Source organism: Haliaeetus albicilla, chromosome 6, assembly GCF_947461875.1.
Source record: "Haliaeetus albicilla chromosome 6, bHalAlb1.1, whole genome shotgun sequence".
In the NCBI taxonomy this organism is placed as follows: domain Eukaryota; kingdom Metazoa; phylum Chordata; class Aves; order Accipitriformes; family Accipitridae; genus Haliaeetus; species Haliaeetus albicilla.
The window spans coordinates 45,013,385-45,028,353 of NC_091488.1; the positions used below are offsets into that span (position 1 = coordinate 45,013,385).

Sequence of the window (14,969 nt, forward strand, 5' to 3'; positions counted from 1 at the left end):
TTGTGGGTTTTTGTCTAAAAATAGCTAAAATATCTCAGAACACAGATTGGGCCTACAGAGCTTCAAAATGGAAAGTGAAAATATTTTTGTAATCTAACTTCAGTAGCTGTTGTAGTCTCTCAAACATTCAAGGGAAGCTGAGTTGCATGGAAATAACTTATGATAAATTATTGAAAATATTTAGCTTGGTTTCGTTAAAAAGGGAATGACAGTAGAAAATAAGCAGTAGTACAAAGAAAAGCTTGAGACCTCTCTTTGTTACCTCAAAGTGAAACAAAAACAATATTTAATGGAATCAAAGGTAACACAAAAACTGATAAATGTGTGTTTATTCCTTTCAGTGAATGACGATTGTGCAATTCATTGCCATATAACATCTTTGGGATTTAGAATTTAGTGTGATTAAAAAGAGACTTTGGATACATGGATCGATAATGAGAAGAACTCACTGTAGTGTTTCTAACCAAGAAAGATGTATGGCAGGAGAAAATCTGCAAGTGGCAGTGCTTAAGCAAATCTAAGCATCTGAGATTAAGACAATGCCCTTGTGCAGGACACGTAGTACCACTTACGCTTAACATGGGGACTTACTGCACTTCTTTTTTAAAAGTATCTGTTGGTGGTGGTTGTTAGAGGTGACAGTGGCTTGACAGCAAGTCTAGATTTGTAGAGAAGTTCACATGTTCACCGTTTTTTAAATACGGTAACATGACATGTATCTTTACTGTTGCAGGTTGTAAAACTGTTGCCAAACATAAAAAGCTTGTGGTATTCTCAGGGTGGTTGCTCTTGGGTTTTCAGAACAGTGGTGTGATTTGGTGCATTTCCTACTTAAGTCAGTGGCACCATAATCTATATTGAGCTGTGATACTGTTTCTGTGAACTCGCAAAAGAAGAAACTATTTAGAAGAAAAATCTGACCTGACATTTGACATTGTACCTGTCACCAATAGTAACTATACAAGGTTTAGAAAAATTTCATTAATCACATCATAACCATGCTGTTAAAATTTTAATATCTGCAATACTGCATTTGCAAAAGAAACAGTTTAATATTTCATTTTATTTATCCAAGGCCTCTGATGCTATGCGAATGTGCCAAACTTGCTCCCGCTGTAGCTTGCAGACAGTTCTGCAGCAAAAATCAATTATGTCCCAAATATCTCTGTATATATAGCAACCCCAGAGTCAGGTAGAAGTAAGATTAGCTGTAAGAAGGCTGTACATGGAGAGGCTGCCTAAATGGTTGCAGTTCCTGAAATCTGTTGTAATGTCAAAAGTAACTGGACTCACAATTGATTGGAATATAAAATTCTCTCACAGATTCTAAGTTTAAACAAAGATTCAAGTACGTTTCTCAAAATAAAAAAAATCTTTGGTTTTCAACATCAGCATCTAGACTGTGATCTTTTGTTGTTTAAAAGTCAGGAGCAGTTATGTCATTACTGCTGACTTAACAGGCCAAATCAATACTGCTGTTTTTCCAAAGCACGCTCAAAGTTGTTCTAGCACTCATGCAGCTTCATTAGTGGTAGGAGCTTTTTATTCTGCTTGTTGGGGCTCTGGATTCTCCCCATTTCTCAGAGCAGTTCAAAATTACATTATAATAAAAATAACGGTACCTAGATTAAGATCCCACTGGTTTTAATACAAAGAGAACAGCACTGATGACCAAATGGTAGCAGATTTCTTTTTAAAATGAGAGTCTAAGGGTCCAGAAGCCATAAAAATTAAAACATGTCACATTGCAGGAGGCTCGGTGCCAGATTAAAGCATATTGAAAGGTTGTGATAGGATGTTTGACTTCCAAGATAGAACATATGCAGAGTGTGTGTAAACACAGTATCAGTACGACAGTAATGCACATCTGAATGTGGGCTAATGTTCACTAGGCTCTGTGACCCGAGCGCTGCGAGTCTGCATTGCTAGCAGATGGATGTCTGGTGCCGGGCTGTCTGCCAGTCCCAAGTAGCCTATGGCACAAAGTGTCAGAGCTCCATATAACAAGTGTGAACCACTCGATGTAGGCCATAGGGCACCACGGGATACATACGAAGGGTACATTGGAATAGGTGTGGCCATGCCCAGTTCACACGCTCAACAGTTAGCCCATGGTAAAGGACAGCATGAGCTCAGACTTTCTCTTCTTAGCGTGCCAAAAGGCATGTTCGAACTTGTATGTGCAACCTGTGCCAAAGATGGATCTTAGTTTGATCACAGAAACAAGCCCAAGCTTAAGCAGTGTGAACTAAGGTTACTTGTTGCTGTCTTCCATGGTAGATTGCTACAAATGAGTTCCTCACAAGTATTTATGAACAATATATAAAGTATCTTGTCAAAAAATTCAGTGTTATATTCAGACAGCATTATCATTGCCTCTGTGTCCTTTAAAATGAGCTATCTTGTGTGAATTCATATAAAAATTCCTAATATTGCATAGTAGTGGTGATATTTTTGTAGTCACTTTTCTTCTTTCACCAGCACTGTCTTTTTTGCTTTTTTCCTCCCTCTTCTCCCCCAGTTTTAAGGTTTCCTCCCTGCATTCTGCAGCAGTTGAAAGCATAGAGTTGTTTCCACATCAGTTTGACAGGGATAAATGAGTTTGATTCATATCACAGACATTAAAATTTTAAACTATATTTACTTGTTTTCTCTCGTTAGGTACAGTCACTCTTTGTCTACCCTGAGGCACTCAGAAAACTAATCTGAGTTAACAAGAGGTGTGATTCTTAAACTAGACCTAAATTTCTGGAGTGACAGCCTGATAACTGCAGTTATCTGAAATAGCTATTTCCCTTGCATTTCACACCATTCCTTTCTCCAAATTGACTTTAAAGTGCAGAATATCATCAACCAAGAAAGTTGAAGCATGCCCTGTTAGATTGTAACTTAACTTTTTAACTCCATTTTTTCAGGCCTGACTGAACTCAGTGACAGTCCAGTTTCCCTGGAGCTAGAGCGTTGCAAGTCTCCCACTTCAGGTAAAGGTGATTGGCTTCTCTTCCTGCAGTCTGTATAAGCCATTCATGTCATGCATCACTGTGTTTCATTAATCCCTAAGACGTGAAGTGCATAGTTACAGTTCCAAACAGAAGAAATTACTGGAGAAGTGCTTATTACATAGCACAATAAAATCCTGAGTCTGTTTACTTAAAGAAAAATTAAATGTACATAGTGCATCTTGAAGAGTATGAAAACATTTGAATTAACAACATTGTGCAGGTATATTCCTATATCCTCCTGTTAGAGGCTTGTTTCTCTGTTTCCTTAAAAGGCTTTCTGACATTTTTTTTCAGTAGGGAGTCCTTACAATTTTTTATATCTATTATGCATATGCATATATGCATGTAGAGAAATTATTTGAAAAACAGCAATATGGAGATGGTACATTTTAACCATTAGAACCCACCAGTGCTTAAGTTATATAATCTACAACGGAAGCATAATCTCAAATAAAAATAGTCACTTATCAACCACTTTGACCCAGCAGTGAAATCTTGGCCATTTAAAAAGTTGTAAATGTTTCCCATTTTACTCATAGTCCTTCAGAAGGTGGAGTTCATCTCATTCCTAGAGACTTTTCTGCAAGTGCCTAGTCTGCATTGATCTCTTTAATGTGAGTTCACTGTCTTAAAGATTGTTGCTCAGAGCTATTTTCTAGTAGCTGACTTTGAAATGTGATGGAAAATAAGGAGGTGTAGCTGTGATACATTCATTTTGCTTGTGGAATGCATATCACACTTCTTTTCCTTGTAGTTTGGTAAGTATTGATAGATAATTTTTTTTTCCTCAGTTATGGTAATAAATTCCCACAAATATGCTATTCAAATCCTCTGTTATTATTTCACATATTTTACCTTATTATAACAAGACACATTAATCTTGAATGGAGGCCACTAATTAGTAATCTACAAAAAGCTGAAACTAATAAGAGTGTTTCCCTGACGCATCAGGAACTACAACAAAATAGCTGTTTTGAAATATGTATTTCCTTGTACGATTTGCAACCCAAATGCTGTAGACATTGGAATATCAAAGTGAAATAGGCTATAATAATATTGGTATAACACTAGGAGCTCAGACTCTTGAGCTGGGCCTCAGAAATGCATAATATGGGCTTTAAAATAAAACATTTGATAACTCAGTATAATTAGACTACTTATTGTGTGGCTCACTGGGATTCATCTTTTCAATCTTGTCTCCAGAAACGAGCTACGAACTCTCTTTTTCTTTTTACTGAAAACTGAGAGATCACTGACTTGGTAAACATATGTGCCTATGCGTAGTTTTATAATGATGAGTGACTCCTATAGCAACTTACTTTTTCTGCAGTTAACTTTGATTTTTTTTTTTCATTCTGCTATTGATCAAAAATACCTATTTTAGATAAATTTAAGATTGTTTGCTCCAAAATTTATTCTGCTTTTCTGTTTTGGCGATCATTCAGCAAGGAAAACATGACATATTTATGAATGTTTCCTATTTTAGCCCTTCCATGTTGTTTTCCAAGCTATATTTGAATCTTTTAAAATGTGAAATCAGGTGCACTTTTGTAGGCAGTAACTATGATTAGAATTAACTGCTTTTTAAAACAGAAGTTACTTTTACTGTGACTAATATATTTTTTTTTAACTAATGCAAAATTATAATAATTTTGTTTTGGCATACCTGCTCTAAAACTGGACAAAATCCAGTCTAATCATCTGGAGTAAGTGACCTCAAAATTGCAATCTTCAAGATCCTGGGAGTGGAACTACCTCGTGCTTATCAGCACAGCCTCACAGCTACATCAGCCTTTGCACTGGCTAACATTTCTTTCTTGTAGAACACAACTTATTGATCTGCACAGTTACAGATTCATCAGGCAGGATCCTTCTACTTCCAGTCTTGCCTTTGATCTGTTTAAAGCTCATGGCACACAAGCTCTGTAATGGCAGTGTGGTGTACTCTACTACATAGAGTCCCGTGATATCTGTGTTTGTGAAATCAGTGGCCACGTTCCTCTGCTGAAGAGAGACCAAGACTTTATCTTTCAGAAATTTAGTAGAAACAGAAAAAAAACTTGGCTGCTGAGTCAAGTGATTCAAGCTGCTGCCCAATGAAGGTCCTACTAGGTGTGACTACATCACCAATTGATGAGGTTGCAAAGACAGAAATAAGAGTTTGATTTGCTGCAATTCATTATGGTTGCCAGACCACATCAAAATCAGTTGTTCACCTGGCAGTGAAGTTCCTGCCAGTTACTGGCCCTGCGCATACACAATGCATACACAAAGCGCAAACTGCTGGAGGACACCAGTGTGCATGACAAACACTACGCACAATGCATGCTGGTGAGCAACTTCATCCTCACTTCCATCAGAAGGGGAATGGTTTGAGGGACAACACTGATGTGCTCACATGCATACTTTGAGACTCCAAGACAATGCCTAGGAAGAATCCCTCCAGCACACTAATTGCCAATGTAGACGCAAACAGTTTTATGCTTAAGAGAGCCCTTAGTAACTTAACTTAGATTTCAGTTCCAACCAAGCCCACAAGAACAGTGTTGACAAAGGCTTCTTTGAGAACTTGAAAATCTCCTGCCTCTTCATCTCTTGGTCTGATCCTGAACATTGCTTAGCCTGCCTGAACCTTCTCAGTTTCCCTGAAAAAAGTATTTTGCCTGTAACTTCCTACTGCTTGTCAGTGTTGTAACCTCTGACTAAGCTGCTGTGGAGCCAGCCTAGGTCAACTCAGTAATTCAGCTTTGTTGTTTCTCTTCTCCCCTGCCCCAAATCAGAATTAGGCATTTGTGTTCTATCACTGATAGGAGTGTTGGAGCACTGAGCAAGAGACTCAGTGCTGAAGAATACTCCTTATTTTACAAGCAGGGCTGGTTTCTAATTCAGTACAAATCCATCTTCTTCCATTAAGCAATATTTAAACTTGTTTCACAAGACTATCTTTTCAGGTCTTCCTCCTGTACTATTCACTAAAGCATGGCTTTGCAGACAGTGTAATTGAAAAATCAGGTTCCCATTCTGAATGCCTTTCAGACTAGAACATGAAATGAAACCATTTGATGAAAATTTTTCTGAAAGTCACAGTGGCACACGGGGTAGCAGCAAGTGAAGAAATACCAACCTTGCATTTTAAGAATGGTAGGTAGAGGAGAGGAATAATCTTCCTTAACCACTGGTATCTTATTTTAATTAAATTAGTATTTAAATACTATAGTGATGCATTTTCAATACCGTACAGGAAGATAAAAAGTTAATAAAGTCATTTAAAAGATTCTGCTTATTTGTGAACAACTGACTGGTGGCAGTTTCCACTGTAAATAAAATGTGTTCCAGATATAGCAATATATATGGAATAACATTGGTAAAAATTGTGGAACAAAAAACTTTAAAAAGAAAAAACCAAAACACTTATCTATATAGAGCATATTTCATGAGAGCAGTGATGCAGCCTGGCATGCCATATAATGCTATTTGGCTTGAAAAAAACCTCAGACAATATAAAGGAACAGTGGAGATCAGGATTCTTCAATACCATCAGAAAATCTTAGTCTTACTCATGCATGCCATGTTCTTTCAATGGAGAAAGTCAAACTGCATTTTGATTGTTGTTTGTGATTTGGAGGTCAAAAGTTAGGGCCTCGTACTACATTCACTCTATAATGGCATGTGAGAGCTCAGTAGCTCTAAAACAAAAAACTCTGAGGCCTTTAAGCATTCATAATGTCAATGGTGCTACATCCAATGCTGGAGCTAATTATTATATAATGTACTACAGAGCAGTACCCATTCCAGTAAAGTTTACCTTTATTTTTATCACCTCATTAGGAAAATTTATTCAGGGGCTCTTAGGAATGTAATATATATATAGTATACATAATTATATAATATATAGTCCCTTACTGCTTCAGCCATTTATATGCAGCTTTGTACGGAAGCATGCAGTTGAGAATACACTGTGAGCACAAAAAAAATGCATCTTTGAGAGGTTATTTAACTTTGTTGTGTAAGATGCAATGGACAGTTTAGACTTCTTTCAAAGACCAGAAGGGAAGAATTTCATCGGTCCGTGTATAGGAGAGTGACTTCTCAAATGTGTGTTCTAAAATGAAAGTGCATTTGTGTTTTTTCTTAAGAAACCACCTTCATATTGGGGGCTTGCATCCAAAATGCTTTTAAGACTATAGAGCTTAGAGAAGGCTATGTAAAGACTTCCACAGTTGATTCCCATGAGCTTTGGAACAGGTCCCTCATGGCAAGATTACGAGTTTCCATATGTACTGTGACTTCCAAGTGCTGCTATCTTGATTGATTCCACTGTTTAAATCTGCTGGGATTAGGCCCATGCAATGCCAAGCTCCTACTTAACTACATGATATGTTTTTAAATAGCTTTGTTTCAAGAAGAATATTATTAAGTTTCTAGTAGTCGCTGGTTTTTAACTTGTGGGTAACTGCAAAGTAGCTGAAGAGATTTGACTCAGTTTGAAAATTATATTCTCATGGAAAGCAAGCAAGAAAGTAAATGTTTCAAAACATTCTGTGTGTGTGGAAAACAATGTAATTTATTTTGAAACTTGATAACGCTGACAGCATAACTATTTCTACTTATTTATATGAAATAGAATGTCTACTAGTCGGAAGGCACATTAATTGTTAGAGAGGTTAGCTCCTGCACTGGGAATACAAGGTGCATCTTACCACTTTTTCCAATATGTGAGGGCATTTCTGATCAGGTGAATTCATGCTTGCTGAAGATCTTGAGCAGGGATGTGTATGTAGGGATTAGCAAGGAACAGGGAGCAGCCTGAGCTGGCAGAGGGGATGAGATGGGGACCTGGGTTTGGGCCATGCTGTTTGGCTCCGGGGGGAGCAGCAGGGGTAGCCCCTGTGCAGCCCATGGTGCATGGCTCAGGGTTCAAGGGGACCTGACCTCACCAGTAGCTCCTACAGACTGGGGAGACAGGAGCTAAGCGAGGGAGCAGGGCAGCTCTGGGGAGGGTGACTAGGGCCGAGCACAGCCTGGTGATCGCCGGGGGGGGTCCGGGGGACAGGGAGGGATGTTGGTCCGTGAGTCTGGATCAGCAGGGCTGCGGCCAGGCACAGGAGTGGCAGCAATGCGGCCGGAGCTGTAGCTCAGGGCAGAGTGAGAGTTAGGTTCAGCTTGGAAGTAGCTCCCATGGGAAAGTGCTGCCGGGGACGCTGTGCCTGAGGCCACCAAAGGAAAAGGGCGCTCTCTGCACTGGCTCTGAGCCCCAGCAGCCAAACCTCCAGGACCTTGTTGTATACCTTGTCCAAATGGGTAGCTAAATTTTAGGCTCTTAAATCCACGTTTTAGCAGTGGGGAACTGGGACTGTTATGCAGGTAGAAGCTCCCTAATAGAAAAAGAGCTGTATGAAGTCACTTGCATTTTGAGTTATATTAAATTCTCTGACTACGGTCCTGCTGTAGTAGCCAAGGGAAAGACACCACCGAGTGTCGTAGCTGCGAGCACACATTTGTTTGTTGGTTGTGCTTTGGCGTTTTTATTGAAAGACTGATAGGAACCATATGGCTATGAGATAGGACATTGCCGGATCAGGAGACCTGGGCGCTCAGCTTAGCTGTCTGCCATTCTGTACCTATTAATTCTGTCTGTGCCTCTTTCTCATCCCACAGTTGGATAACTTGACTGTTTACACATTAAGCCTTTTTGGGCAGGGGCTGTCTTGCCTTGCGCTGTGGCATCGCAATTTCTGCTGGCTGCCTCCAATATGAATGCAAACAAATAACGGTAACAAACAGCGCTGCTAGCCTCTTGAACCTTTATACTTTACTTTGTTCTTAAATTAAGCTGGTTTTCAAAAGCTCTTTCTCAGCAACATAGGTTTATATGCATGATCCTCCTTTATAATAAATGTGGGGATAGTAAAATAGACATGATTTAGGTACTAAAAATAGGTTACATAATAATGTCCACATTCTGATCAGTTTAATAGTAAACAGTTAGTTTCACCCCCCCAAAAAGTAATATGCACAGCTTTAATCACAGTAAAGCATGAAAGTAACCGGCTCCTTCTTTTGTTTTTACCCTCAAAGATGTGGTCTATTGACAGCGGTCCACGCTGTGTCCTAGCACAATCATGTCCTACACCAAAAATTTCCAAATTAATGGTGGAGATGGTGGTAGGAGTAACTCCTGGCTTTCTCAGCTGCAGTTCCTTCATTTACTCATGCTGTGTGTCTCCTTTGTCCTTTAGCCCCCTGCTCACCACGTCCTCTACTCTATCCCTGTACCCACAAACCAACTAATCAACTGTATACGCCTCTTCTTTCTAATCCTCAGTCCCTTCAGCATCCCAAGGCTCTGTTAGATTGTAGCCTTCAGTATGGTATGACTATTTTGTCTGTGCGCAGCTGTGGCAGCTCCCAAATCAAGCCTGTTTAGAGTCCTTCAGAGGAATCGGAAAGTGCGTACTTTGCACGTGCTGTATGAGCCTGCACACAAAGAGTTGGGAGCTGTTTCTGCAGTCTTGCAGTTCAGACATACATACTATAAATTGTAGTAGCTGGGAACAGCTGTGGCATATAACACAAGACATGTAATTCCTGTTATACAGAAACACCTGTAACATAGAAATAGACGAGGTTAAACCACCAATCTGCAAAGCTGAAAGCCTCCATGGTGACAGCACTAATGAAGCTCCTTGGTGTTAAATGCAGCTAGGTTTTGTAGCTCTGAAATATCCTAATCTAGATCCTAGTCTGTTATTGAAGTGTCCTACAGTGTTCCTTAGGAATTGGTTAATCCTTTTTCAGAGGGCTGGCTGGGCCAGATGTTGTCTTTTCCTTTAAGGGAGATTATGTCACAAGTGGTGATGCTTCTTCTTTCTCTATAGCAAAGCACTGATTTTCTGGAGCAGTATCCTCCATTCACAGTCTGAAAGAGTGTATGACAGCTGCTCAGATAAATGGAATGTTTTTAAAAGGCTGTTCTGAAAATCAAGCTGCCCTTTGTGTGAGTGCCTAAAATGGATGTGGGAGCCTAACACTTGGTATCCAAATTAGAGAATTCTCATATAGTAGTGTTAGTGATGTGTATTTTGATGTTGGGTTGATCTGAAGAGATCTCTTCTCCTTGTCCCAAAGCATCCAGTTAAAGTGACAGCTAGGAATGGGTTACTGCGAGGGCTGTGTTGGTTCTACTGATACCAAAATGTTGCTCAAGAGCCTGAAGGGGTCCCCTAATCTTCCCTGAAGAAAGAAAGAAAAGCATCTAACATAGGTGCCAGCTGATACATTCTGCTACCACATTGCAGGCTTTGTAGTTTATGACACTGCAAAAGAATGCAACAGAATTTTATTTTATTTTTAAGGGGCTATGTGACTTGAAATGGTAAGTGGCTGTTCTGGGCATCCTTCTGACCTAAAAGCTTACTAAATAGAAATTACAAAGGACTTGTTCCTTATATTCATATGTCCCAGTGTTCCTGTCACTGTGATACTTACCATGTGGGGCTTTCTTTAGAAGTATAATAGTTAGCTGACAAATACTGCATTGTTCACTTCTAGTAACAGACAGTATGGGTAAGGGGTGAAAGCCAGAAAACAATGTGAAAAAATGCAAAATGAAAGAACCATATTGGAAATTAAGTCTTCTGAATAATTAATAAAAGATTTCTTAAGGCATTCTTTTAATAAATTTAATGCCATTTTGACTGTTACAAGACATGCTTCATTTCAGTTCTCTGGTGTTCATTGTTTAAAAATGTGCTCATGTGTAAGGAAATGAAAACATTTTTGAACAGAAGAAAATCATAGTTTTGTTGTGTAATTGGAACACAAAAGATAATTAAATCTTCAGTAAATTGAGTGCGATATTTTGATGTCTAGATAACACTACATTATATCGTGAAGCTGCTGTGTTTTGTTTCTGTGTAATCTGTCTTCCTTTCCATAATATTACAATAGTATGTTCTGTCTTCATTACCTGTACAATATGCCCTCTCTTTTTCAAAGGGTATCTTGAGGTATGATGTCATCAGAACTCATAATTTCATTGCACCCTTTTATTAAATTGCTTTCCAGATGTTTAAATATTTGTGATATGCTGCATAACCAGCGTTTGCAATATTTGCCTTAATCTCATTTGTTTGGTTTTTTTTTATCATTCCTGTCATCACAAGGTAAGATATTGCAGCACACAGCCAAAGCTGTGTGAAGCACCATTCACTTCTTGAGAGCTGGAGTAATGTTTTTTCCAGTGCTGCTTTGTTCAGTTATGTTTATTTTGCTGAATGGTGTACATGAAAATATTTAAACCATAATTCTGCCTTTATATGCTGATTAAAAAAAAGTGCTACAAATTTGCAACATGGTATTAACCAGAAGATGGCATGTTGTTTTCCCTCGCTCCTTTTTCTTTCTTACTTATTAACAACTGCCTTTCTCCTTTTTCTGTTGTTTCAGTTAAAGGATCAAGAAAGTTAAGTCTGCCAACAGATCTTAAGACTGATCTTGGTACGGTAGGCGAAAGCCAACAGCTTTGAACTTCCTTACATTCATTGGCAAAACATTTTACCGATTCATGAGATAACACAATAACCTTGGAAGCTTTGTCTGAAAAGGCTTTCTAAAAACCACCTATTAACCCATACAGTTCTGTTGGCAGCTCTCAGCATTTTGCTTGTTTAATATTCATTTACTTCATGTAGACATATTTTGCCAGTCATTACACACTGTGTGTGTAATATTTTATTAAGAAAAGGCTCCAGAAATTTTTACATACTTGAGCCATTATAACTGGTTGTCAGTGATGTTTATCTCTGCCTATAACACCCAATGCATGCACAAGTCTATTTTCTTTATTTGATGTACAGACTCCGTGCCACAACAGTGATAAGTATATCAGTTGAACATGTATATTTTATGGTGTCTTTGAACTTCTGAGAAGTCAGAACAGAAATCAGCCATTTGTGTCTCAGTCCTCACCTTGAGACTGACTTCAGCTAACTGTTAAGCATATACTTTGCTGTAACCTTTTTCTCAATTATTCTTTAATATTTCAGTGGAAATGAATAGTGAGAGCAGAAATTTCACCTCAAAAAACCTAAAATGAAAATTCAACATCTTGTGTAACCTAAAAATGTTTGGGGCAGATCATGCCCTCTTAAATATCCACGTAAAGTGGATTGCTCCTGGCATTTTGTTGGAATGTGTGATTCACAGCAAGTTTGATTTGTGGGGTTTTTTTAAGTAATTGTCTTTAAATATTCTCAGTCTCAAGGAGTCCTTTCTAATTTTGCTCTCATGGGAAGTTTCTCACATAAGATGACTGGAAAAGCCATGTAGCTATGCCTCATTACTTGTGAGTGTCTTTTTAGAGATAGAAATTAAAGTTGGATCACATCCTTGCATAATGCAGCTGAACTTAATTTCTGTCACTAGGAATCATGTGCATGTATTAACCAATGTAACACTGTTCCCCAGGACAAAAGTCAGGGGAATAAATATGTCTTCCACATTACAAATGACTGATGAACTTGGAAAACTGCTCATAGCTCCTGATAAAGATTAAGTAAATAAATGTTGAAAAATCATTGGGAAATTCAATCCAGATTGTGCGGATTTCAGTGTACAGAGTGATTTGGTTGAAATAACTTACTCCACCATTAACAGTGATGTTTGAGAAACTAAGAATGTAGGAATACACAAAAAAAAAAAAAAATTGGAGAGGAAAATAGTAATACTCATAATACTCCAGAAAGGTAAAAAGAGCGATGTAGGCAGCTATAGGCCTGAAAAATTAATATTTTTTGCTAAATAAATGGGCAGCTATTAAGAGGCAAGGTGAATACTTAAGAGTATCAAAATAGCCATAGGATAGGACCTAAGGCGTATTCTACAGATCAGACTTCTTTTTATTAGTATTATTAAAAATATATAATCTTGAAGGACACATAGTATGACATAGATTTAGATCCTGAATCATAACACAAGAAAAAGATAAATTTGATGTGTAAAAGACTGGATTTACAGCTTTTAGAAAAGCAAGAAACAAATCAATGCAACTAGGAAGTGGTGAGGGCATTATTGTATAATACAAAAAAGTTGCATGTCAGGGAAAAAAGCTGCCTTACCATCAGCTTTCCTGTAATCATGCTGGGAGCTGGACAATATTGTAAGCATTGCCTAGAATATATTGACAAATTGAAGGTGGATTTATGTTTAAAAAAACCCCTAAACAACAGAATCACCAAAAAAACCAACCAAACAGAAAAAAAACACAAAAAAGAAAACCACAAAACCCCAAGGACTGGGGAGCAGGACAACTATGTACAAAAGGAAAGCTGTAAAAGTTAAACAAATTCAACCCAAGAGCGTAGGAGGCATGATGGTCCATCTTAAATGTATGACCTATGTAGGGAAGTTTGAAGACTAATGGAATGCATAATCCTGTCTGTGATTTTTGATTTCAGAACAGTCATGTTTCTACCATTCCTCTGTTTCCCTGTGCTCATTGTTTTTTAATAATGTAGAGCAAGTTACATATAAGCTAAAAATAAGTCTAAGAAGGTCTATTTCAACATCTTGCAGAAATGAGTGGAACTCCATTAATTTCAAAAGCTCCATATACCAAAAGGTAATATCAAATTGTCACTTAGGCATTTTGCTTGTTACTGCCACAGCTATTGGGTACTCAGTACTTGTATTACCAAGAAGCCTGGTGGATTGCTAAGGATAAAGCATGTGGAAGCAGCATTCAATGTATAAGCTGGCAGATACTCATGGCTAATCAACTGCAGAGGAAGGTTGAAAAAAAAAACCAAAAACAAACCACTGAAACAAAAATACTTGTTTCACTTCTCCTTCATGACTGTCTTAGAAGGGCAGAAGATTCTTGTTAATTATTCTAGCCATTAAAACTGTGCTGAATTATAGATTGCTTAGTTTATAACAGGCTGGAAAAAGCCTCTCTTTCTCAATGTAAGGAGCTAAATTTAAAGGAGAGTTCCTGGAAAAGGTGATGAGTAATGTCTGCATTTCATTTACTTCTGCTCCAAAATGTCCTGGCTACACTGGCAGAGCTCTTAGGGATTGTTTATCCACTGTCTGGCTGTTGCTTGAGATTGAATCCATGGTCTGAATATTCGGGGGATAACAGTACTCTCTGGCCCACACTTGTAAAAATATTCAGGTCACCACTTTGAAATGATAAGATATTGCACATCCATCCCATTGGCTCTGGCTCATAGCTTTTTACAGAGTGCTGATACATCGCCTACTCTCAGCACCAACTGCAGCTAATTGGGAAATACATTAGCATTTGGCAGCTTACAGTTCTGCTCCCTTCTTAGGATCTGGCTCATGTAGTGTCCTTGCTTTCACTTTGCTTTGAATTGTAATAGTAGAGGTTAAGTGGAAGTTAAATCTATCTCACGTGGAGGTGCTGCCAGTACTGAGAATTGCTTGGGGAGTAGTTTGCTAGCATTTAAGGGAATAATGCGTGATCTGATGACTCAGGGTGTTCTAGTTAAACCTTGTCAGGATTTTCATGACTGAAAGGTACTTTGGGACTCCATTCTGACCATTGTATGACTGATAAAGTTGACCTCAGCATCTTTCTATTTTGCTGTAGTGATTATTATCTATTCTTGCCGAAGAACTTGTCACCTGTGGATGCCGTATCTCCACACAGAAATGTGAGAATATGCCATATGTGGGGATACATTGAAACTTCTTGATGGTTTTAGCTACTGCAGATCATAGTAACCCAATGTTTGAGTTAGCCAGAAGGAAGATGTGGTATTGCTGTTGCATATACTGTACAGTTTCCCTATTATCCTTCAGAGGCAGCTTGAAATGATAGTATCTTTATTTTTGAGCCTAATACTGTTTCCCAAAAAGATCATCTACATCTCCATGCACTTGCAGTGAAATAAATTATGGGGATAATCCTAATCTAATTTAATCAAGTGGAGAATCTGG

The 14,969-nt window shown here is 38.3% G+C and overlaps 1 protein-coding gene across 10 annotated transcripts in view; it reads left to right on the forward strand.

Moving 5' to 3' along the window:
* STXBP5L (syntaxin binding protein 5L) overlaps window positions 1-14,969 on the forward strand; it is a 194,424-nt gene that overhangs the window by 143,164 nt on the left and 36,291 nt on the right. For 4 of the 10 annotated variants that reach the window (XM_069785871.1, XM_069785877.1, XM_069785876.1 and 1 more), the window contains one exon: window positions 2,916-2,981. The exons of 2 other annotated variants lie outside the window; for them this stretch is intronic. In XM_069785871.1, coding sequence (XP_069641972.1) covers window positions 2,916-2,981 — 66 coding nt within the window. Of the gene's footprint in view, window positions 1-2,915; window positions 2,982-11,450; window positions 11,502-14,969 lie in introns of all 10 variants that reach the window. 4 more of the 10 variants (XM_069785870.1, XM_069785873.1, XM_069785874.1 and 1 more) reach the window with 2 other exon arrangements.